This window comes from Octopus sinensis, linkage group LG9 (assembly GCF_006345805.1).
Source record: "Octopus sinensis linkage group LG9, ASM634580v1, whole genome shotgun sequence".
Taxonomy (NCBI): Eukaryota; Metazoa; Mollusca; class Cephalopoda; order Octopoda; family Octopodidae; genus Octopus; species Octopus sinensis.
Genome location: NC_043005.1, coordinates 2950303 through 2977504, shown reverse-complemented (window position 1 = coordinate 2977504; position 27202 = coordinate 2950303). Strand labels below are relative to the sequence as shown.

The 27202-nt window shown below is 39.5% G+C and overlaps 1 protein-coding gene across 1 annotated transcript in view; it reads right to left on the bottom strand.

Annotated features, from left to right (window-relative positions):
* LOC115215765 overlaps positions 1 to 27202 on the bottom strand; it is a 68377-nt gene that overhangs the window by 13639 nt on the left and 27536 nt on the right. Inside the window, exon 8 of the mRNA XM_036505723.1 lies at positions 3532 to 3537. Coding sequence (XP_036361616.1) covers positions 3532 to 3537 — 6 coding nt within the window. The remainder of the gene's footprint in view (positions 1 to 3531; positions 3538 to 27202) is intronic.

Genomic DNA, 27202 nt, shown 5'->3' with positions numbered 1-27202 from the left:
AATGATAATAATAAAAATAATAATAATAATAATGATAAATATAATAATAATAATATTATGAATAATAATGATAATAATAATACTAATAATAATAATAAAAAAATAATAGTAATAATGATAATAATAATGATAATAATAATTATGATAATACTAATAATAATAATAATATAAATAATAATGATAATAATAATAATAATAATGATCATAATAATAATAATAATAATGATTATAACAATAATAATAATAATAAGGATAATAATAATACTATTACTCCTACTACTACTAATACTACTACTATTGCTGCTGCTGCTACTACTACTACGACTACTACTACTGCTAATGCTACTAATACTACTACTACTACTACAACTACTACTACTGCTAATGCTACTAATACTACAACTACTACTATCATTATTATTATTCTTATTATTAATATTATCATTATTATAATTATTTTTATTATTACTACTACTACTACTACGACTACTACTATTAATATTGTTATTATTATTATTATCATTATTATTATTACTATTACTACTACTACTACTAGTGCTGCTACTTCTACTACTACAACTATTATTACTACTACTATTCTTCTTATTATTATTAATATTATTATTATTAATAGAAATATTAATATTTATAATAATAATAATAGTAGTAGTAGTATTAGTAGTAGTAGTAATAGCATTACTAATTGTAATAGTAATAGTAATACTAATAATGATAATAGTATTAACAGTAGCAGTAGTAGTAGTAGTAATATTAATAGTAATAATAATAATTATGATAATAATTATAATAATAATAGTAATAGTAGTAGTAGCAGTAGTAGTAGTAATAGTAATAATGATAATAATAATAATTATTATTATTATAATAATAACAGTAGTAGTAGTAGTAGTTTAGTTGTAGCAGTTGTAGTAGTAATAGTAATAATAATAATAATAGTAATAAAAATAGTAGTAGTATTAACAGTAATAGTTATTGAAATATTAATAGTAATAGTAATAATACTACAACTACTATTATTATACTTATTTTTACTATTACTACTACAATTACTACTTCTAATACTACTACAATTATTATTATCATTATTACTACTACTACAACTACTACTTCTAATACTATTATTATTATTATTATTATTACTATTACTGTTACTATTACTACTACTGCTACAACTAGTACTACTACAACAACTACTACTACTACTACTATTATTATTACTATTACTACTACTATTATTATTATTACCATTAACTTTTACTACTACTACTACTACTACTACAACAACTATTAATACTACTACTACTACTGCTATTATTATAATTATAAATATTATTATTATTATTAATAATATTATTATTATTATTACTTTTACTGATATTACTACTACTACTATTTCTACTATTATTATTATTATTATTACTACTACTACTGCTATTAATATTATTCTTATTATCATTATCATTAATATTATCATTAATATTACTATTACTCCTACTAATACTAAAACTACTACTATTATTATTATGTTTAATATTATTATTACTATTTCTTTTTAAAATACTTTTACTACTACTACTAGTAATATTATTAATATTAATATTATAATTATTATTACTATTTCTATGACTACTACAACAACTACTATTATTATTATTAATATTATTATTATTATTACTATTACCTTTACTACTACTACTACTAATACTACTACTATTACTACAACTACTACTTTTAATATTATTATTATTATTGTTATTACTACTACTGCTATTATTATTATTATAATTATTAATATTATTATTACTACTTCTACTACTACTAATATTATTATTATTAAAATTACTATTACTACTACTACCACTACTACTACTACTACTACTACCATTATTAATATTATTATTATTACTATTACTACTACTACTGCTACTATTCTTCTTATTATTATCATTAATATTACTACAACTACTTTTACTACTACTACTACTATTCTTATTATTATTATTACTTCTACTACTACAACTACTACTACCATTATTATTATTATTATAATTAGTACTATTAATATTATCATTATGATTATTATTATTATTATTACTACAGCAACAACTATTACTACTACTTTTATTATTAATGTTATTCCTATTCTTATTATTATTACTAGTATTATTATTATTATTACTATTACTAACTCTAACCTACTACTACTACTACTACAATACGTTGTCCTCAGTTGACGAACTATGGTCATCCCTCAAAGCATATGTAATCTGTTTGACTGACCAGGCAGTTCCTGTTGGACTTCCCAAGAGGAAGAAACACAAGCCCTGGGTGACGAAGAAGGTTAAACGAGAACGTCGACTCAGAGATATTGCTTGGGCTGAATTCAAAAATCTGGATTCGACTGCAGCTTTTGAGGTGTACAAAACTCAACGAGACCGAGCCGTGAAAATTGAAAAGAAAGAACGCTTCAGTTATGAATACAAAATCGCGGCAAGTGCCAGTAGCAATCCAAAAACCTTCTTTGCCCATGTCCAGCGGAATTCCCGCTTGAACAACCAGATTGCAACGTTGGTAGACTCAACAGGCGTATCGATTGAGGACCCTTATCAACAGAGTCAACTATTTGCCGAGGCTTTTTCAACTATTTTCAAACAAGATGATGGTCGTGAACCCCCTCCATTTGATAGATCGGTACCTCCAATGCTTCGATTGATCATCACGCGGGACCAAGTCAAACGTGTTATTCAAGGCCTCGATGTCAACAAGGGTCACGGCCCTGACGGCATACACCCACGGGTTATCAAAGCGTTGGCTCCGGTCATCTGCGAGCCCTTAACACGACTATTCAATATGTCATTGGCGACGGGTGCTATACCTGCAGACTGGAGAACAGCGATAATCTGCCCAATTTTCAAGAAAGGGAGCCGCGAAGACCCGCTTAACTACCGACCGGTTTCCCTTACATCAATAATCAGCAAGATGTTCGAAACCATCCTTAAGAAAAGTATGATGCTCCACCTCCTAAGCACAGCCTCGATCACTGATTCCCAACACGGCTTCGTGCCGAAGAGATCATGCTTGACCAACTTACTAGTAATGGAAGAATTGGTGACGCGCATCCTCGATGATAGTGATGCTGTTGACATCGTTTTATTGGACTTTGCCAAAGCTTTTGACTCGGTAAACCACCGCCTACTACTTGTCAAGCTTCAAGCATATAGTTTCCATCCGGATATTGTACGATGGGTTGGTGCCTTCCTCTCAGATCGCTCCTTCCAAGTTCAAGTTAATGGTTCGCGGTCCGACGTCTCCAGTGCGGGCAGTGGCGTGCCTCAAGGTTCAGTGCTTGGGCCCTTGTTGTTCTTAGTCTTCATAAATGACTTGCCCGACGACCTCACGCAACACACCCTTCTATTTGCCGACGATATCAAACTGGTCGCTCCTCGCGGTAGTATAGAGGATCTTCGTCGATGCCTCCACCAAATTTGGAAGTGGTCTAACGATTGGGACCTGTGTCTGAACGTGTCAAAGTGCTGTCATCTGCCTGTCGGCTCTACTCCTGCAACTCAACTTGATTTCGAGCCGGGTCGTCTGCTGCTGCTGGAGAGGACCGATCAGGTAAAGGACCTGGGTATCTTGGTGGATTCCTCCTTTTCGCCTTCGGCCCAGTGCGTCCATGCTGCCAACAAAGTGCGCGGAATTCTGTTTTTGATTCGACGGTCATTCGGAATGCTCACAGCAGCCATATTCCTGCCACTCTATGTCACGCTGGTGAGACCCATATTGGAGTATAGGATTCAAGCCTCTTCTCCTTATCTCCTCAAAGACATACAGCACCTCGAAAGAGTCCAGAGGCTGGCTACCCGCCTGGTTCAAGGTCTCAAAAATTTGTCCTACGAAGAAAGGCTGAGGACGCTCGACCTTTATTCTCTTGAAAAACGCCGCCGCCGTGGTGATCTCATTCTCGCCCACAACATCATAAGTGGGAAGTGTAACCTCTCGAAAGAGCTGTTCTTCACTCCTGCTCCGGAGCGTCGGCTGCGGGGTCATTCCGAAAAGCTCTACCTGCAATGATTTCATCTCAATCGAAGGAGAGGAGCTTACTCCGTCCGGGTTGCGGATCCGTGGAACAAGCTGCCAGACGAGATGGTGAAGATGCCGACGACCGCTTTGTTCAAAGCCTCCCTGGACCTCAAGTGGCCTGAACTCTTTACATGAACACCACCCTGTACTTAACTCCATGTCCCCCTACATGGCCTTGCTATTTGCTTTTGAGCCAAATTAACTAACTAACTAACTAACTAATACTACTATTATTATTATTACCATTACTATTAATATTTCTATTACTATTAATATTACTACTACTACTACTACTACTAATATTATTATTATTACAATTACTATTACCACAACTACTACTACTACAACTATTACTAATATTATTATTTTCATTATCATTATTATTATTACTATCACTACTACTACTATTATTATTCTTATCATTATTATTTTACTATTACTACTACTACTACAATTACAACTTCTAGTACTACTACTCCTATTACTACTACTATTATTATTACTATTACTATTTATACTACTACTACAACTACTACTATTATTAATAATATTAAAATTATTATTGTTATTATTATTACTACTACTACTACTACTACTTCTAATACTATGATTATTATTACTATTATTTTAACTATTACAATTACTACTACTGCTACTACTACAACTACTATTATCTTTATTATTATTATTAATATTATCATTATTATTACTACTACTACTACCACCACTACAACTACTACTATATTATTACTATTACTACTACTACTATTATTATTATTAATATTATTTTTATTACTTTTACTACTACTACTACAACAACTATTATTATTACTACTACTACTACTACTGCTATTATTATTATTATAATTATTATTAATATTATTATTATGACTAGTACTACTACTACTATTATTACTTTTACTAATATTACTACTACTACTACTACTACTACTACTACTATACTAATATTTCTACTATTATTATTATTACTACTACTACTACTATTATTTTTCTTCTTATTATTATTATCATTAATATTACTATTACTACTACTACTCCTACTAATACTACTACTACAATTATTATTATTATGTTTATTATTAATATCATTATTATTTATATTACTATGACTTTTACTGCTACTACTATTATTATTATTAATATTATTATCATTAGTATTTTTACTACTAATACTACTACTACTATTACTACTTCTACTATCATTATTATTATTAATACTATTACTATTTATACTAATACTACTATTATTATTATTATTAATATTATTATTACTATCACTATTACTACTACTACTATTTCTATTATTATTATTATTACTACTACTACTGCTACTACTACTACTGCTGCTAATACTACTACTATCATTATTATTATTTTTATTATAAATATTATCATCATTATTCTTATTATTTTTATTATTATTATTACTACTACTACTACTACGACTTCTACTAATACTTTGATATCAAAGAGCGTGCCGACAGAGCTCAAAGAGGAGTGCCGACAGAGATCAAAGAGTCTGCCGACAGTGATCAAAGAGGGTTCCCACAGAGATCAAAGATGGCGCCGACAGAGATCAAATAGCCTGACGATAGAGATCAAAGAGCGTGTCAACAGAGATCAAAGAGTGTGCCGAAAGAGATCAAAGATTGTTCCGACAGAGATCAAAGACGGTCCCAAAATAGAACATAGAGGGTGCCGAAAGAGATCAAAGAGGAGTGTTGACAGAGGATAACGAAAGAGATCAAAGATGGTGCCGACAGAGATCAAAGAGCGTGCCGACAGAGATCAAAGAGGGTGCCGACAGATATCAAAGAGAGTGCCGACAGAGATCAAAGAGGGTGCCGAAAGAGATCAAAGAGGAGTGTTGACAGAGATCAAAGAGGATAACGAAAGAGATCTAAGAGGGTGCCGACAGAGATCAAAGAGCGTGCCGACAGAGATCAAAGAGGGTGCCGACAGAGATCAAAGAGGGTTCCGACAGAGATCAAAGAGCGTACCGACAGAGATCAAAGAGGGTGCCGACAGAGATCAAAGAGCGTGCCGGCAGAGATCAAAGAGGAGTGTTGACAGAGATCAAAGAGGATAACGAAAGAGATCTAAGAGGGTGCCGACAGAGATCAAAGAGCGTGCCGACAGAGATCAAAGAGGGTGCCGACAGAGATCAAAGAGCGTGCCGGCAGAGATCAAAGAGGGTGCCGACAGAGATCAAAGAGCGTGCCGACAGAGATCAAAGAGGGTTCCGACAGAGATCAAAGAGCGTTCCGACAGAGATCAAAGATTGTGCCGGCAGAGATCAAAGAGCGTGCCGACAGAGATCAAAGAGGGTGCCGACAGAGATCAAAGAGCGTGCCGACAGAGATCAAAGAGGAGTGTTGACAGAGATCAAAGAGGATAACGAAAGAGATCAAAGATGGTGCCGACAGAGATCAAAGAGGATAACGAAAGAGATCTAAGAGAGTGCCGACAGAGATCAAAGAGTGTGCCGAAAGAGATCAAAGAGGAGTGTTGACAGAGATCAAAGAGGATAACGAAAGAGATCTAAGAGGGTGCCGACAGAGATCAAAGAGCGTGCCGACAGAGATCAAAGAGGGTGCCGAAAGAGATCAAAGAGGAGTGTTGACAGAGATCAAAGAGGATAACGAAAGAGATCAAAGATGGTGCCGACAGAGATCAAAGAGCGTGCCGAAAGAGATCAAAGAGGAGTGTTGACAGAGATCAAAGAGGATAACGAAAGAGATCTAAGAAGGTGCCGACAGAGATCAAAGAGCGTGCCGATAGAGATCAAAGAGGAGTGTTGACAGAGATCAAAGAGGATAACGAAAGAGATCTAAGAGGGTGCCGACAGAGATCAAAGAGCGTGCCGGCAGAGATCAAAGAACGTGCTGAAAGAGATCAAAGAGGAGTGTTGACAGAGATCAAAGAGGATAACGAAAGAGATCAAAGATGGTGCCGACAGAGATCAAAGAGCGTGCCGACAGAGATCAAAGAGGGTGCCGACAGAGATCAAAGAGGGTTCCGACAGAGATCAAAGAGCGTGCCGGCAGAGATCAAAGATGGCGCCGACAGAGATCAAAGAGCCTGACGATAGAGATCAAAGAGCGTGCCGATAGAAATCAAAGAGCGTGCATACAGAGATCAAAGACGGTCCCGAAATAGATCATAGAGGGAGCCGAAAGAGATCAAAGAGCGTGCCGACAGAGATCAAAGATGGTGCCGATAGAAATCAAAGAGCGTGCATACAGAGATCAAAGACGGTCCTGAAATAGATCATAGAGGGTGCCGAAAGAGATCAAAGAGCGTGCCGACAGAGATCAAAGAGCCTGACGATAGAGATCAAAGAGCGTGCCGATAGAAATAAAAGAGCGTGCATACAGAGATCAAAGACGGTCCTGAAATAGATCATAGAGGGAGCCGAAAGAGATCAAATAGCGTGCCGACAGAGATCAAAGAAGAGTGCCGACATAGATCAAAGAGCGTGCATACAGGGATCAAAGACGGTCCTGAAATAGATCATAGAGGGTGCCGAAAGAGATCAAAGAAGAGTGCCGACATAGATCAAAGAGCATGCCGAAAGATGTCAAAGAGGGTGTCGACAGAGATCAAAAAGCCGACAGAGGTCAAAGACGGTCCCGAAAGAGATCATAGAGGGTGCCGACAGAGATTAAAGACGGTGCCGACAGAGATTAAAGATCGTGCCGACAGAGATCAAAGAGAGTGCCGACAGAGATTAAAGAGGAGTGCCGAAGGAGTTCAAAGAGGGTCGCGAAAGATATCAAAGATGGTGCAAACATAAATCAAAGAGGGTGCCGACAGATATTGATCAAAGAGGGCACCGACAGAGGTCAAAGAGTCTGCCGACATAGATCAAAGAGGGTGTCGACATAGATTAAAGAGGAGTGCCGACAGAGGTCAAAGAGCCTGTCGACAGATATCAAAGTGGGTGTCGACAGATATCAAAGAGGGTGCCGACAGAGATCAAAGAGCGAGCCGACAGAGATTAAAGAGGAGTGCCGATATATATCAAAGATGAGAGTAGAGAGAGATCAAAGTGGGTGCCGACAGAGTCTAAAGAGGGCGCTGACATAGATCAAAGATGGTGCCGACATGTATCAAAGATGGTGCCGAAAGATATCAAAGAAGGAGTCGACATAGATCAAAGAGATCGCCGACAGAGGTCAAAGGGCCTGCCGACAGATATTAAAGAGTACCGACAGAGGTCAAAGTGGGGGCAGACAGAGATCAAAGAGGGTGCCGACAGAGATCAAAGAGCGAGCCGACAGAGATTAAAGAGGAGTGCCGACAGAGATCAAAGAGGACCCGACAGAGATCATAGAATGTGCCGACAGATCAAAGAGGGTGCCGATAGAGATCAAATAGCGAGTCGACATAGATTAAAGTGGAGTGCCGACAGAGATCAAAGATCGTGCCGAGAGATTAAAGAGGAGTGCCGACAGAGATCAAAGAGGGTGCCGACAGATATTCCAGACATTCCAGTCATTCCTGACATTCCACATATCTAAGAGCGTGCCGACAGAGATCAATGAGGAGTGCCGACAAAGATCAAAGTGGGCGCCGACAGATATCAAAGAGGGTGCCGACAGAGATCAAAGGTGTTGCCGACAGATATCGAAGAGGGTGTCAACAGAGATTGAAGAGCGAGCCGACCGAGATTAAAGAGGAGTGCCGACAGAGATCAAAGAGGGTGCCGACATATATCAAAGATGGTGCCGAAAGAGATCAAAGAGCCTGTCGACAGAGATCAAAGTGGGTGCCGACATATATCAAAGATGGTGCCGAAAGAGATCAAAGAGGGTGCCGACAGTGATCAAAGACGGTGCCGCAAGAGATCAATGATAATGATAATAATAATAATAATAATATGAATAATAATAATATTGATAATGATAATAATAGTGATAATGATAATAATAATAATAATAATAATAATATTAATAATAATAATAAGATGAAGAAGAAGAATAGTATTAATAGTAATAATAATAATGATCAGCATGGCCACAGCTCATGAGCTGAAACTAGAATCAATCAATCAATAATAATGGCTTCTGATCTTAACTGATTGGAAGTGTTATCATGTACATTATTTTGTCTTGGTATAAAAGATGGGCTACAGCAAATATTCTGCTCAATACCACAGATTTGCTTGTCAGTTGTTTGACCTTAACCAGTTGAGCATGTCCCTTAGTGGCTGACGATATGTGCATCTCTGATCACGAGCAGAAGTAGTGGGGGAGCATCTTAGCCATGTGTTGAGAGGGATTGTTTGGGATTTGAATAATTCACCACTGGAAGCATGGGCAGTTCGTTCAACATCCTTAAACAACCCTTATTCAGGGACCTTTTGAGCGGGATGGGCTACTCAACCTGAAGAAAATTCTAACTGGGTCCAACCTTCAAGGTCATGTGCTGTTTATCTTGATATGAGATCACCATGTCGCGCACATATGGTTGTGATGCATGTGCCTGGTGTACCCTTATCAGACGGGCAGTCATGATGGGTATATGGGGCTTCGTATATTTTACCCCAGTGTCACTTTGATGGCATGCTCTGCTCGCTCACTCAATAACAATAATAATAATATTAAGAATAATAATAATGATAACGATAATGATAATAATGATAATGATAATAATGATAATAATAATAATAATAATCATAAATAATAATAAAAATGATGATGATAATAATAATGATAATAATAATAATAATGATAATGATAATAATAATAAGAAGAATGATAATTATCATAATAATAATAACAACAACAACAACAATAATAGTATTAATATAATAATAATATTAATAATAATAATGATAATAATAATAATAACAATAACAACAACAATAACAATAATAATAAGAAAAATAATAATAATATTAAAAATAATAATGATAGTGAGAATGATAATGATAATAATAATGATAATGATTATGATAATAATAATAATAATTATAACAATAATAATAATAATAATATTAATAATGATAATAAAAATAACAACAATAATAATAGTAATAATAACAACAATAATAGTAGTAATAATAACAATAATAATAATAATAATGATAATGATAATAATAATAATAATATAATAATAATAATAAAGATAATGATAATAATAATCCTAATAATAATAATAATAACAACAATAATGATAATAATAATAATGATACTGATAAAAAATATTTGAGTGAGGTCGTTGCCAGTGCCGCTGGACTGGCTCCTGTGCAGGTGGCACATAAAAAACAACATTTGAGTGTGGCCGTTGCCAGAACTGCGTGTTTGGCCCTCGTGTGAGTGGCACGTAAAAGCACCAACTACACTCATGGAGTGGTTGGCATTAGGAAGGGCATCCAGCTGTAGAAACTCTGCCAGATCAGACTGGAGCCTGGTTCACCAGTTCTCAGTCAAATAGTCTAATCCATGCTAGCATGGAAAGCTGACGTTAAACGATGATGATATATATATATAGATATATATATAAACTTACTTGGAAAAGGATGTGTGGCGTTCGATCATATAATAATAAAATATATAAATATATATGTACATATCTACATCTATATCTATATGGGTACAGGACATCAAAAAAACGTTGAACACAATGAGAAACGAAAACATAGAAACAAAAACATGAAATCGAACTATTTTTCAAACAACGAAAGAACAGAGCACAAGACATACAACACAAGGAATTTTGATGTCCTGTACCCATATATGCATGTATATATACATATAGATGTAGGTATGTACATATATGTATGTATATATGCATATATTTATATATAATTTTATTATTATTATATATATATATTTACTCATTTACTTGTTTCAGCCATTTGACTGTGGCCATGCTGGAGCACCACCTTTAGTCGAGCAAATCGACCCGGGACTTATTCTTTGTAAGCCCAGTACTTATTCTATCGGTCTCTTTTTTGCCGAACCGCTAAGTGACGGGGACGTAAACACACCAGCATCGGTTGTCAAGCGATGGTGGGGGGGACAAATACAGATACACAAACATATACACATACATATATATATACATATATACGACAGGCTTCTTTCAGTTTCCGTCTACGAAATCCACTCACAAGGCATTGGTCGGCCCGAGGCTATAGCAAAAGACACTTGCCCAAGATGCCACGCAGTGGGATTGAACCCGAAACCATGTGGTTGGTAAGCAAGCTACTTACCACACAGCCACTCCCATGCCTATATATATATATATATATCATCATCATCATCATTTAACGTCCGCTTTCCATGCTAGCATGGGTTGGACGGTTCAACTGGGGTCTGTGAAGCCAGAAGGCTGCCCCCGGCCCAGTCTGATCTGGCAGTGTTTCTACAGCTGGATGCCCTTCCTAACGCCAACCACTCCGTGAGTGCAGTGGGTGCTTTTTACGTGCCACCACCACGGAGACCAGACGAGGCTGGCAACGGCCACAACATTTCTCTAATCAAGTTAAAATCTAACAGACACTGTGTTATAAACTGATTTTAAATTTTAAACTCTCTCCAGAGAAAGCTTTTTGTCTACAAATTGTTTGGGTAATCTCAAATGACCAAAGTTTTTCAACTGCAAGGTATTTTCTCTTCAGCCATGTTGATGATGTTCATAATTAGTGTCACTACATCAGTGCTTTTCAAACTTTCTGCTGGAGTGGAACCCCAAGGAAACATTCCACTGGCTCGAGGAACCCCTGTGCAATAATTTAATAGTCTTATGCACACATATCTGCACAGGAGACTTAAAAATTACTGCCGATTTTAGCAGTTTTGTAACTTCTTGCGGAACCCCTGCACGGTACTGGCGGAACCCTGGTTGAAAACCACTGCACTACATATATTCTATCTTATTTGTTTCAGTCATTGGATTGCAGCCAAGCTGAGGTACCACCTTGAAGGGTTTAGATGAATATATCGACCCCAGTAAATAATTTTAAAAATTAAAATCTGGCACTTATTTTGTAGGTCTCTTTTGCCAAACTGTTAAGTTGTGGGGACATAAACGATCTAACTCTGATTCTCAAGTGGTGGTGAGAGACAAATATACACTGCAACATATTTGGTCTGCTGCCCTACCATTTATGCCATTCAGTCACTATCTTCTGAGTATGTAATCAAACTGACTGTGCTTCCAGGCAAGTCACACACATATATTATTCATCGTTTAACGTCCGCTTTCCATGCTAGCATGGGTTGGACGGTTCAACTGGGGTCTGGCAAGCCTGAAGGCTGCACCAGACCCAGTCAGATCTGGCAGTGTTTCTACAGCTGGATGCCCTTCCTAACGCCAACCACTCCGAGAATGTAGAGGGTGCTTTTATGTGCCACCGACACAGGTGCCAGACGAGGCTGGCAGACGGCCACGCTCGGATGGTGTTTTTTATTTGCCACCGACACAGGTGCCAGACGAGGCTGGCGAATGGCCACGATCGGATGGTGTTTGTTACGTGCCCACAGCACGGAGGCCAGTCGATGCAGGACTGGCTACGGCCACGTTCAGATGGCTTTCTTATGTGCCACCGGCACTGGTACCACAAGGATACAAATTCCATTGATGTTCATCTATTTTGATTTGGTTTGATTTGATTTGATTTGATTTTATATATATATATATATAGAGAGAGAGATAGATAATATTTAATAATAATTTAATAAAAAAATAGAGCAAAATGTATGTTTTACTCACGAATAATGAATGATATTGATTTAAGACGATGATGATGAAAATAATGAAGGTAATGACCTCGCAGCAAAGAAAATTTAAAGCTCTTCAGGTGATGCCTCTTCTTCAGGTGTTTCAGGGGATGTCGTCGTATCTTCATGCAAGGCTTTCTCGATGGGTTTCAGGAACATTGTGATGGGAAGTTGCAGTCATCGTTTCTTCATGGTGGTGAGGAGTGGTTTTATATGTCTGCATGGCAGTATCAATGGCATTTTGAAACTGGAGAGACTGAACCATATAGGGATCCCATGCTTCTGCTTTCCCTTCCAATTCCTTTGCTGTCCTTAAAAGGGCAGACAGATGTTCAATTGCTAAGCCCACCTCATCCTTCTTTTCTGCTGGAATTGGTGCTTCCTTCTACTCTTCGCTGGCAGACTTTGATAACTCCAAAAAATCTTGCATAATGTCAAAAACTTCTTCCCCAAGTACCCTTGACAGTTTCACCGCATTGTTGACAGTCTTGTGCTGAATATCTTCAGGTGAGAAACCCTCGTAGTCCTGGACACACTCTGGCCACACCTTCTAACATATGATGAGGGTTTCTTTTTCATGTCTTTAAGAGCAGTGTGGATGACTGACAGGCAGGTTGTGATCATGAAGTTATGCCAGTACTCCTTTAACTTGAATTTCTTGTCTGAATCCATTGCATCCACAAGGAGAGAGTTCTGAGTGTAAAGTGCCTTGAAAGCATGGATCATACCTTGATCCATAGGCTGGATGAGGGATGTGGTGTTGGCAGGGAGGATCTTGACTTGGACTCCCTCGTGATTCAAATCCAAAGAGTGACCACCAGCATTGTCCATAACAAACAGCACCTTGAATTCCATGCAAACAGTTTGGAGGTATTCCTTGGCTTCAGGGGTGAGGCATTGGTGGAACCAATTCAAGGTTAGACTTTTGATGATCCAGGCCTTCGGGGTTGTGCATCCAGTAGACAGGTAACAGGTTTTTATTCTTATTTTTGAAGGCCCTTGGGTTTGCAGACTTGTAGATGAGTCTTGGTTTTATCATGAAGCCAGCAGCATTGCCATACATAATCAGCATCACTCTGTCCTTCTCTGCCTTAAATCCTGGGGCTCTGGCTTTGTCCTTCCTGATGCATGTTCTGGAAGACGTCTTCTTCCAGAACAAACCAGTCTCAGCCATGTTGAAAACCTGTTTTGGCTTGTATCCCTTGTCCTTGAAGTACATCTTGGTGGCTTCTCTGTCGGCTGATGCTGTCTCTCCATGCAAGGAAACACACTTTATTTTAAACTGTTTCTAGGAACAGTCAAACCATCCTTTGCTGGTTTGAAAATCTTCGGGCTCTGGTGCTGTCAATGGTCCTGGATGCGATTCTTTGGTGCCTTCTGCTCCGTCTCCTCTCTCAAACTGCTGCTATAATTTCCACGCTTTCTCGCAGATGATGTTACCACTCAAGGGGATGTTTTTCTTCTTGCAGTCACTGATCCACAATGCCAAGGTAGATTCCATCCTGAGAAGGTGCTTGTTTCTCACTGTCGTTATCTTTTTTGGCACTTTCACAGAAACTTACTGCTACGGTAGTACTGATCGCCACCTTGTTCTTCTTTATGTAGTGTATGGTGCTTTTGTTGACAACATAATAGTGACCTACTGCAGCATAACTTTACTTTCCCAGAACATATTCAGCAGTTGTCCCTCCTTATGGAGTGTCATAATCTTTTTCTAGCACTTAGGTTCACAGCCAGAAGCCTTAAAAGGGGTAGGACGTTTGGGCAGCATTTTAGGGCTTTAATAATACGCTGCAAAAACCACAGCACTCAACAAAATACTGGAGAGAGTGACTGGATGCAGTCCCCCCCACCCCCAAAAACAAAAAGAACCTATAAAAAAATCTGATACGTGCATACCACCAATGGGAGATTGAGCAGAGATTAAAAATAATCATGGTTTTGAAATATTTAGTTTGTATTACCATTAGATACGGTAATCTATACTATACTAATGAGAGAGAGAGAGGGGGGGGGACCAGTAAGTAACCTAATTTCAATGAGGCTATGTTGGCTCCCAACCTTAGAAATGATCCTGTTGAAATGAACAATGTCTGTGATCAAAATGTAGCATTGATTTAAAAAGAAAAGCACTGGTATAAAATTAATGTTCAGTTTCGTGTTGTGTGCTGGCAAATACAGCATATTATTATTATTATTAATAATTTAGACTTAAAAAGTGTGAAAAAATATGTATGCCATGAAATTAAAAAAAAAACCATAAAAAAAATCACAAACAATATTTATGATTCCACAAATATGCAGCAGTTTCTGTGAGAAATTATTAGACCTGTGAATAACTGGGACTGCGAATGCTGAACCGCAAATAAGCAGAGGTACACTGTATATATATCATCATCATTGTTTAACGTCAGTTTTCCATGCTGGCATGGGTTGGACGGTTCAACTGGGGTCTGGAAAGCCAGGAGGCTGCACTAGACTCATCTGATCTGGCAATGTTTCTACAGCTGGATACCCTTCCTAACATCAACCACTCCAAGTGTGTAGTGGGTGCTTTTTACATGCCACCGGTACAGGGGCCAGTCAGGTGGCACTGGCATCAACCACGATCGGATGACACTTTTTACGTGCCAGTCAAAGCGGGGGCACATTTGGATGGGACTTTTCACGTGCTACCGGCACAGGGACCACAACTTCACTTTCCTTTTGATTGTGATTTGATGCTGATGTACTTGACTCAATAGGTCACCTCAAGCACAGCATGTTGCCCTACAATCCAAGGGTACTTTTGAGTTGGTTGGTTATGTGACACTGGTGCAGGTTACAGCTGTGACCTCACTTTATTTGCCATAAATATATGACAGGCTTCTTTCAGTTTCTGTCTTACCAAATATAGCCATAAGGCTTTGGTCAATCCAAGACTATAGTAGAAGACATTTGCCCAACAGTGAGATTGAACCCAGAACCATGTGGTTAGGAAGCAAGCTTTTTACAACACAGCCATGCCTGCACCTATATACTGAAAATATTGAAGAAATTAGTAAAAATAGCTTCGTTATCCTTAGGATGGAGTTTGGAACATAAATAAATATGAAATTTTGATGGAAAAGGGTTTAATTCCCATCATTTGAAAAGAGCAAGTTTGTAGGAGAGAAGCAGAGGCGTTGGTCTCGGGTTGGTACCAAAAGGGTTAAAACATAATTCAAAAAGTTATTGCTACTCATAATGATTAATTACAATTCATTTTTAGTTCTAACACAGTAACTCACATCTGTTGAATAATTTACTAAACACTTTGTTACACACTGACTTCTACTCCACGTTACTCTTAGAATTAAAACACCTCAACCATTAAATGTTCTTTGGCATTAGAATTTCCCATTTCTCCATGGTTACAGTTCAGTCTCTCTGTTGCTATGACTTCAATTATTTGTGGCCTTTTAACGATATTATTCATTCATTAATCAGCCCACCCATTTTGGCAAAGAGAAAAAAAAGAAAGAAAGAAAAAATAGATCAAAAACAGTTTAATCTCCATGAAGAAAGAAATAAAAACCAAAATTTAATTCAACATGATTTATTATCGTTGTACTTTTATAAATATAGAAAAATAATACTGCATTCAAATTTAGCACAAGGCCAGCAATTTCAGGGGAAGGATTATGTCAATTACAAGGACCCCAGTGTGCAACTGGTACTTATTCTATTGACCATGAAAGCATGAAAGGCAAAACTGACCTTGGTAGAATTTGAACTCAAAATGTGAAGATGGACAAAATGTCGATAAGCATTTTGCCCAGCAATGCTAACAATTCTGCCAGCTTGTCACCTTATTAATATGGTGATGATGATGATGATGATTGTAGCAGGTGCCATAAATGTAAATAGGAGAGAGAGAGAGAGAGAAGAAGAGAAGGAGAGGCCTAAAGTGATTGTGTTCAACAATGGGTGAAAACAATGATTGCAATCACTTTTAGCAAGGGACACGTCTATCTAGGAGACACTGCAATGAGGTGACTGGGCTCATTTTGGCAAATATAACTGGCCCTCTGTTGGTTACGATGATCAGGATTCCAGTTGATCTGATCAAAGGTGGCTGAGTATTCCCAGACAAACCTGCCCCCTTTGAATTACAGCAATGTGGAATAAAGTGTCTTGCTCAAGGACAGAACACACCACTGGAAATTGAACTCCTGACCTTACAATCCTGAGCCGAATATCCCCTGACCCCTAAGCCATGTGCCTTCACAAATACACACAGATGTAGGGGGAGAACAAGAGAAGCAGCAAACCATCTGATGTCAGTATGGAATCGGTGACACCAAAATAAGCAGCACCAAAGGAACTGTGCTAAAATGTCTCATAACCAGATACTCGTACGTTACATAGATATAACTGGTATCAACCTATTATCATATTGACCAATAGATAATAATTATTCATAGAACACAATATGTAATGATAGCAATGGTGCTTTCTTATTTTGGAACAAGACCAGCCATTTTGAGGGTAATGAAGTTGTAGAAGGGCAACCAAACTATTTCGCCCCTGGACAACAATACACTGGTACTGCGCTCCTCTGCCCTTTAAAAGCTAGTGGCGGAGGGATACACATGACGACCTCTGCCCAGCCGAAGGGCACGGAAACTTAGAAGCTGGAAAGTTGACAAGCGATCGTCAACTGTCCACTGACTTCAGTCACACAGAACGACACACTGATTGGTTTCTTATACACTCACCTGGAGACAGCTTATTGCATTTTCTCCTTCACACAACACATGGATATTTACTGCTCATTAAGTTTGCTTTCCTCTGCCAGCATCTCTCCAGCAGGTCGTTATTTCTATTGTTGCACACATCCTTATACACAAGTGGAAATCATAATTATCTTTGTTTATTTGATACACTGTGTTATCCCCACTTTAAATAAATCTCTGTTATGTTAATCACCCCCAAAAATGCCTTCTGATAATTTCATTTTCTCACACTGAACACCTCTCCTACTAAACTGGTGAACAACTATCTCTCTCACTAAGATTGGTGACCCCCACCATTAGAATATTCCATAATGGACTATTCTCAAAACAATAAAAATATAGAAAGAGAACTGATGTCAGAGGATTTGCATTCAAATCACTAGGGATTAATTCCAATTGCAGTTTTGAACTTCTGTCTTAATCCTGGCTGACAACTTTTGGCAACGTCGTTGAAAACTTTTCCTTTGCTATTCACATTCTTTCACTGCAATATTCACCATGTGGCCGGACTTCGACCGTTGACAGTTATCCACACCAACAGCGCCACGGCTTCAATGCTAATTCTGAATTGTTCCTGCAACATCTGTACAGTAACCAATTTTGTAGTCCAATTTTAGAAAGTTGGCCTCAGCAGAATTTGAACTCAGAACATAAAGACAGCCAAGATGCAGTGAAGCATTTCGCCAGGCAGGCTAATGACTCTGCCAGCTCACAACCTTTACAATGACAGTAAGAATAAATAACATAACACACAAACAGTAATAATGTCTCATTATATAATTAATTTCTCTTCTTATTTTTTTTGTCACTAATTTTGTTTTAAATGTATTAATAAATAAATTATTAAATCTCAGAATGAGATTGAAACAGTAATCGCTCGATAATGTAAAGTATAGAAGCCATCTTAACATGGCTAACCACATAGGGGAGGGGGTGTTACTGTAGCTTTATAGCCCTAAGAGATCGTTGTCTCCTGGTGGTTACCGCCCGTTGACAAGGGACAAAAATCCCGAAACTAGTCCGAGTGTATCACTCAGGCTTGCAAGGAAGGGATGGCCTCCCTTCGCAAATACTTCAAGGGCACTGAAATGGTGTCTAAAGCCAACTGGAGACGACGATCTCTTGGGGCTATAAAGCTACAGTAACACCCCCTCCCCTATGTGGTTAGCCATGCTAAGATGGCTTCTATACTTTACATTATCAAGCGATTACTGTTTCAATCTCATTCTGAGATTTAATAATGCTTACTGTCAGTTTTTCGAAATCAGTGGCAGACGTTACTAGAAAAACTCTTATATATTTGCAAGGCAGCTTTCTCTTCCATCGCGACCTGGTGGTTTGTCACTCGTCTAGGGACCCCTCTTTCATCTGCGTATTGAGAAGTTAGCTGCCTATTTTGTTGAGTGAGTTTGTTTTTTGTTTGTCGTTGTTTGTGTTTGCTCGTGAATTGAACAGTTGTCCGTTGTGTGACAGTAATTTTCGCCCTACGGGGCTGAAAATTCTGTGTATAAACATTGTTATTACCTTCGGGGTAATTTTTTTTGAAAAATTGGTTCTCATAATTTGAGAAATGGAGTTCGACTTGGCGTCGAGGAGCGACTTTCCCGTGATGGGAAAAGGCGAACAGAAGGATATCGAGGTTAGAAAACAGTCTTTTTCGGCCGCAATGGGCGGAACCGTAATGGAAGTGGAATTCAAAATAGAACAGTTGTTCGAATACTGGAACTTGGTCAAAAAGGAAGGCAACGAAATAAAACTGGTAACGCCGCAAGTGATATTACAGGAAATAAAGGCCAAGACAGTAGTATACAAGGTTTACAGTAACAAAGAGAAAAATATAATGGACGTGAAGAACGAAATAGTAGAGAAGTGCTTGTCCCTGGTGTGGAGCAAAATTCGCTACGTCGGTCGAGGTGCCCGCAGCGATACCGTTGAAGCACATTTCAACTCGGCTGATGTGGCAAGAGAGATTTCATCGATGACCTTAAAAAGTGAGGACATCATGTTACTACCTACCTATATGGGCAAAAGAACTGCGAAACTATATGTGGAAGACATTCCAAGAGGATATATGATGTGGGTAGCAGCAGCGGTTCTGCACGACATAGAGCAGAAAGTCTCAATTCTGCAGATGAAAAGGAAAGAGGAGGTAAACTGGAAGGGACAAGCGCTCAAACTCCTCGTTCAAGCAGAAAATAATGTGCTAGAAAACTTACCCGATAGGGCATTTATTGAGGAGGGAATTACAATGAGAGTGTCAGTGGAGGGGCGCAGACCTAGGTGTTTCAAATGTGGTGAAAAGGGTCACGTCCGCTCGAACTGCATAAAAAAAAAAGGAAAACAGCGAAGCCCCTCCTCAAAGTGCTTCAAACACAGAAAAAGACCCCAAGACTGCGACAAGGAAGGGAATCGAAACGGAAGATAAAAATGAACAAATGGAATTTACACAGGAGACACACAAAAGAAAAAAAGAAAATACCCTGGACTCCCCTCCCCAAACAAAGAAAAAATCAGCAAACACCGCAGAGATACATACAAAACAAATTCCCCAGCCCTACCCCCATGGCACTGTATTCATTGGAACACAGTTCGCCAAGCCCCACCCCATAAAACAAGATTGGAAAAAATTGATTAAAAAAAATGAAAAGATTGTAGCATTCGACGAGAGAAACGATAGAGTGTTTATGTATTTTAAATTTTCAAAACTGAAATTATTCAGTAAGTCTGCAGACACTAAGTCAACCAGTCGTTTTGCAAAAATAAAGGAAGACGAGTGGAAGGAAAAAACACTCCAAGAACATTTAAAAAATAACCTTATCAGGAGGTTATTATACTGGAGGGCAAACTTACTATAACCCCGGCAACCACACCTATCCTGAGCCCGATGGCAACGCCGGTTAAGAGCCCTGCAGCTACGAGCACAAGGGAGGAAGAAGGGGAAGCAGGCAGATTTAAACTGTCATGCTCCCTGTCCCAACCGCAAGTTTTTTTTTTTTCTCTCTCCGACAATGGCAAAGCTGGGTTGTGTGAATGTGCGTGGAATGGGGTCGAAATGGAAACAAATTTGTCTCCTGAACGACCTCACGACACACGGAGTGGATGTAGCTATTGTAACCGAGTCCAAGATGAACGGGGCCCAAGCGTTCTCACCTCTTCTAAATGGTTTTGAGAAATTTATTTCTCCTAGCCAAGGAGAAGGAAGGGGCGTGGAAGTCCTTATCAGGAAGAGCTTGGACTTGCAGGTAAGTACTGTCTTTCTGAACCCAGAAGGCAGGCTGGTCGTTCTGGATGTGACCCATGTAAGTAAACAGTCCTTCAGGTTGGTAGCTGTCTACGTTCCGAATGAGTGTAGGCAGTCGGGTTTTTTTCGGAATCTGGAGCACTTTTTAGTGACGTCGAAAACGGTAGTCTTAGTAGGGGACTTTAACACTGTCCTTGAAGCGCGGTTCGACAGTGTTGGCTCAACCAATAGGAAGGGGAACCCTAGCCACAAGGGTCTACTAGAGAGCTTTAATCTAGTAGACCGTTATCGACTGGATGAGCCCAGCGTTCCACAGTGGACGTGGAGTAACAACGACGGCTCACGCAGATCGTATATAGATAGGATATTCATTAGGAAAAGAGATAAGGATACGTTTAGTTGTCCACAGTTTCACATTGTGCCTTACACAGATCACAAATTTGTGACTTGTAGGGTGCAATTAGATAAGTGTCATAGACAGGGACCCAGGTACTGGAAGCTGAACAAGTCTATTTTGAATTATGAAGACTTCCGTACCCGGATTAAGGTGTTAGTACAGAGGGCATTGTGTGGCACCATCATTAACAATAGATGGTGGCACTCCCTCAAAAGAGCCATTCATTCAGAGTCCATTAGATTTAGCAATCAGCTAAGGTTAGATAGGTCTAGGATAGAGGACGATTTAGTTAAGAATCTAAACGAGGCAATGGAATCTGGCTCTGCATCCGGAGTGATGGCGGCAAGGACGGTATTGTACCGTCACCTTAACTCCAAACACGAAGGTTGCAGAGTTAGAGCTAAGCAACGCACAGGGAAACGAGAAGGTATTAACGTTGCCGGATGGGCCCGTCGAGTGGAGAGTCAGAGAGGTAACAAAGCTTCAATCAAGTCTTTAACTGACGAACAGGGACACAAGATCTATGGACAGGAGGAGATGCAAAAGTTTCTTCACCAGCATTTCGCCCGCGCGTTCGGGGGGGGGGGGGGGGGGCGCTGGAGCAGGGGAGGGACTTCCTAGCCGGCGGACCGCGGCCCTCGGGGCGTGAGGTGGAGTGCTGTGAAAGAGCGATCACTCCCACGGAGATAGAGGGGGTACTGGCCGGATGCGCCGGGGTTGGATGGTCTACCCTACGAGTTTTATCAAAGTATGCCGGACTTGTTCGGAGGAATACTGGCAGGCGTCTACGCGAACTGGCAGCAGAACGGGAGAATTCCCAGTTCTGTAAGCCAGGGAGTGGTGACGCTAATCCAGAAAGACCCGAGTAAGGGGGATAACATTAATAATTACAGGCCCATAACTCTACTTAATGTAGAGTTAAAGATTTTGGCCAAGGTGTTGGCAAAAAGGTTGACGACTGTCGTGGAGAAACTTGTAGGGAAAGCACAGACATGTGCAATTCCAGGCAGGTCGATCCAGGACAATCTTCACCTTATACGCTACACCTTAGATAGGGTGGGTAAGGGCGGGGTAATGGTCCATTTAGACCAAAGTAAAGCGTTCGATAGGGTAGACCATAAGTACCTGGCGACGGTCCTCGAAGCGGCTGGGCTGGGCCCTGAATTTCGCGGGTGGATCTCCACTATGTATAGCGGCATCAAGTCCACCGTCCAGATAAACAGTTACCTAACGGAACCATTTTCGATCGAATGTTCAGTTCGTCAAGGGTGCCCCTTGTCACCACTTTTGTACGTGTTGGCTCTCGAGCCATTGCTGCAAAAGTTATAGAGGCTGGGAAGTAACCCGGATGAGATCGGAGGCGGGAGGACGGTTTCTGCTTATGCGGATGACGTCACCCTCATCGTGTCCAATGAGGCTCAGCTACCTTGTGTAGAAGATGCTATCAGAGGATACGAGGTGGTGGCAGGAGCACAAGTTAACAAGGACAAGTCGATTGGCTTACGCCTCGGCACCTGGAGGAGCAAGTCGATATCGTCCAGTGCCGTGGGACACTGGACAGATGGTCCTGTTAAGTTGCTAGGAGTTTGGTTTGGGTCAGACTCCCAAACGGAGAGGAATTGGAGTGAGGTGACGGACAAGGTGGAGGCCATAGTACGGACCTGGTCCGGAAGGTTTCTGTCCTTGAAAGGAAGGGCGGAGGTGGTACAGATGTTCATTGCATCTGTAATCACTTACCGCCTGACCATTGTCCCTTGCCCCGATTCATGGCTTAGCAAGTTGGAGCGAATCCTTTTCTGCTTTTTGTGGAAGGGAGGAAAGCCACTTGTGAGGCGCTCCGTTTGCTGCCAGGAACCGTTAAAGGGTGGGTTAGGAATGCCTTGGTTGATGATGCGCAGGCATGCGTTGAGGCTGAAGCATCTCTGGCACCACCTGGAGGGTGATAAGGTGTGGAGTCCGCTGGCAGGGGAATTTTTCCCGAGACCGGCTTCCTTAGTGAATTTTAAACCCGGTTGCATCAAAAGACGGAATCTGACTTTATGGCAAAAGGAGTGTCGACAGGCACTCACGCTGATCCACAAGGCAGGCAAGGCCGGCTGCGGAAATACCACCTCAGTATTTTATAGCAGGCTGGTCGAAGCAAAGAACGACGACGTCCTAGGAGGGGCTCTGGGGTTCGACGAGGACCAGCTTACCAACCTGTTTAAAAAGACTTTCGGGACGGGGTATTTGGATAATTTCCAAAAAGATCCCTGGCCTGGCAGTGTTATAGGAATGCTTTACCTGTTCGCGAGAAGTTATCGCGGCACGGAATTTCAGTGCCACCGACGTGTCCAAGATGCGGGTTGGACGATGAAACCGTCCAGCACGCTTTTGTACACTGTCGGCAGTTGTCAGACTTGATAAGTTACGCAGAACACGTGTTATCGCATCTGGGACGAGTACAGCTGTCGGCTGAGTCTATGATTAAGATGATACCGCCAACTGAACTCTCGAAGGAAGGTGAGGCATGTTTTCACTGCACGGTTGCAGTAGTAAAAGAATGCATGTGGCGTACAAGAATGGAAGGAGTCGCAATAGGATCCTTTGTCTCAGGCCCCGGCTTGCTCACTTACTTCAGATATCATCTGAAGAGCAAAATGGGGCTGGAAAAGAAGACCTTACCACGAGGTGTGTATGAAAAAAGATGGAAGGAAGTGGCGAAAAAGGTGGGTGTCAGAAACCCAGTTTAACTAAGGATGGAGAAGAGGAAAGGAAAGCTGCGGGGCCTTATTGGTTGCCGGGGTTTAAAATATATCGGTAAGATTTCAATCTAATGTAATGTTATATTAGTCAATGCAAAGGACAATTTAAATACAGTTTTTTGTATAATGAATAATCCATATATTGTGGAAATTTTTAAACGAACCACTTAACTGTTTTTTGTATGTCCTGTATTGTTCTTCTATGTACTGATTTTATAATCGTAAACCGGTGATTGCCGTACGTTGACAAGAGGCAAATTACCTTGAAACTGCAGTCCGTGCGTATCGCTTAGGTTTGTGAGAGGGGATGACCTCCCTTTGCAAATACCATAAGGGCACAGAAAGTGTGCCTAAAGCCAGCTGGAGACGATGATCTCCTGGGGCTAAAAGTTACAGTAACGCCCACCCTTTGTGGTTAGCCATATTGAGATGGCTAGTATACTTTACGTTGTCGAGCGGTTACTGTTTACATCTTGTTCAGAGATTTATTATAGAAGTGGAACTGTTATACAGAAAACAAAAAAACAGATAATCGTGGAGAGTGGGGGGGGACAAGATTGCCCGTGTCCTACATTGAGGACACGGGGCCCTTTCATCATTGTAAGTTCTGATGATGATGATGATGGTGGTGGTGGTGGTGTATATTGCTTGAGTGGTGATGAAAGCTTTGAATTAGAAGTGGCCGTTGCTAGTGTCAGCAGTTCAGATTGATAATACTAATGGTGATTGTTGGCAGTTATTGTTGGTTGGTAGTGGTTAGCATTATTAATGATGGAGAATACTGGTGATAGGGGAGGCTGTGCTGATAATTGGTATCGTTAAGGTAATTGCAACTTAGCCTACCAGAATAGCTTACTGAAGGGCGTCAATCTAATTTTCATGGTTCCTGTACATGAAAATGTGGGAGACATTTAGCTAGAGGATTTGGGGCTAGCTGCAGGTTTTGTTTTTTTTCAGATCAGGCCTGCCAAAATTAGGGTGGACCTTATATGCCTGAAAATACAGTACCTCTAAGATTGGTTACCCTGTGTAGAGTTAATCCCATGTTGACATCAAAATTATTACCTTTATCCTTATAGGTCTAAATCTCATTAAAATTAATAACTAATCTTCGTCTAGGCTAATATAAATATGTTGCCTAAATAAGTTTGAATTCCTAATAGTGAACAGAAGTGCTTTATTTATAGAAAATGGAGAAATAAGAGCCAGAATTTACTTAATTGTATAAATGTCATCGGCACCTGATGTACACCTGGAAATCAGTCAATCACCTTAGAAGTATTACACTAAGAATGAAATGAGATTGGGGTGGAGATAGTTCTATCGGTGCTTTTTAAATAATTCTACTCATATCAGACTTAGGTGGGTAAATAAGTGTTACAAAGGGTCCTTCAAGTTAATGCAGGGTCATTTAGGTAGAAAAGGGTTCTAAGTGTTAAAAGTTAATTTTATGTCCCTGCAGAAAAGATTTAATCCCATGTTCTAAGTGCAATCCCACGGTCATCTGTGACCGAAGGGGGTCACAACTTATGATGTAAATAATCAGGACGTTTCTTTTAGAAAGTTTCAAAAGCTTCAAAGAATATCAGAAATCCTTTTGCTATCAACCTGCTTGAGATTGCTCCTGGTTCCAGGAGACAGTTCTCCCGTTTGAAAGTGATCCAAATGAAAACTTCCCATCAAAATTTCCCACTGACTTTACTTCCAAAAATCAGTTTAATAACGACAAAGTTGTTTCACTGAATCCTTCATTATTTGCAAAATCAATGTATTTGAACAGAAATATGGTAACGAAAGGGTTAAAATGACTGACTGAGTTACACGCTGGTAAGAACTATTGCATCATATTCATTCACACCCAAACACAACTCATTAACATTGTCTGGTGTTTTACATATGTATGGCTTTCATTTCTATGTCATTGCTGTTATGTAAAAGCGTGTGGGAGTGAATGAACAGTGATGGCATTCACCATTATCCTCAACTCCAGAAAAACTGTAATTATGTAGGCCAGGAAACCACTTCCATTCAACAGTGATTTCTTCTGGGCGAAGAAGGACAGAGAGAGACATTTGCCAGTTATCAAAATGCTAGCTATAATGGGGACGGAAGCAAATCTTTATAATGAAGAATATACAGAACTTAGTTGGCATCTAACAGATAATTAACATTGGGATAATTAATTCAGGCTAATTTAAGCACAGATTTATAATTCAAGCAATAGAATAAATTTTATGCTGTGAGGAAGAAGAGAAATCTTAAATCTGAGTTTTCCTCAAACAGTTAAAAGATTTCTTTCATTCAGAGATCAAATGGTGTTGAAGGATAAAGTAGTATGAGAGAAAGAGAGAGAGAGAGAGATAGCGGAGGAGGAGGAGGAAGATGTAAAGGTCAGAAAGAAGACAAAAAGAAGTTTGGCATTTCTACAAAAATAAAAAAGGAATTGAAAGAGAGGGTGGTGGTGGTGGTGGTGGGATGATAACAACAATGAAGCACACACACACACAGATAAAAAAAAATTCCAATCTCTCTAAGGAGGAAGTAAGATATTATATTAACTGCTAGAAAATCTATTATTGAATTGGAGAGAAAATGGGTCAGAAAGGACAGACCAAGTATGTTTGACATCAGCATGGCATTTAGCAATTCAGCTCAGGTAACCAACCTTGGAGGGATATAAACCCTATTCTGTATAAGTAGGATATTTCTGCGAATGGGGGGGGGGGGGGATTTTGTATAGGGGTGGCTCTCTATTCACATTACATAAACATTGTATATTCCTCTATTCACATTACATAAACACAACAATGTTAAACTAGAAAAAGTACAGAGAAGAGTTATTTAGGTTCTTCAAGGGTTTAGGCTTAACCCATTCCCTAAAAGATGGCACACTAAGGTTAAGTTCTTCAGTGTTACCTTAGATTTGATTATGGGTGTATACCAACCATTCCATAAACTCAATGACAACATCCAGTTTTAACAGAAATCACCCCAAAACCATAATGGAATCTGTTTTATGTTTTACTTGTTTCTATCTTTAGACTGTGACCATGCTGGGGCACTGCCTGGAAGGAATCAACCCCAGTTCTCAGTTTTTGAAGAGCCTGGTACTTATTCTATTGGTCTCTTATGCTGAACTGCTAAGTTACAGGGATGTAAACAAACCAACATCAGTTGTCAAGCAGTGGTGGGGGACAAACAGACAC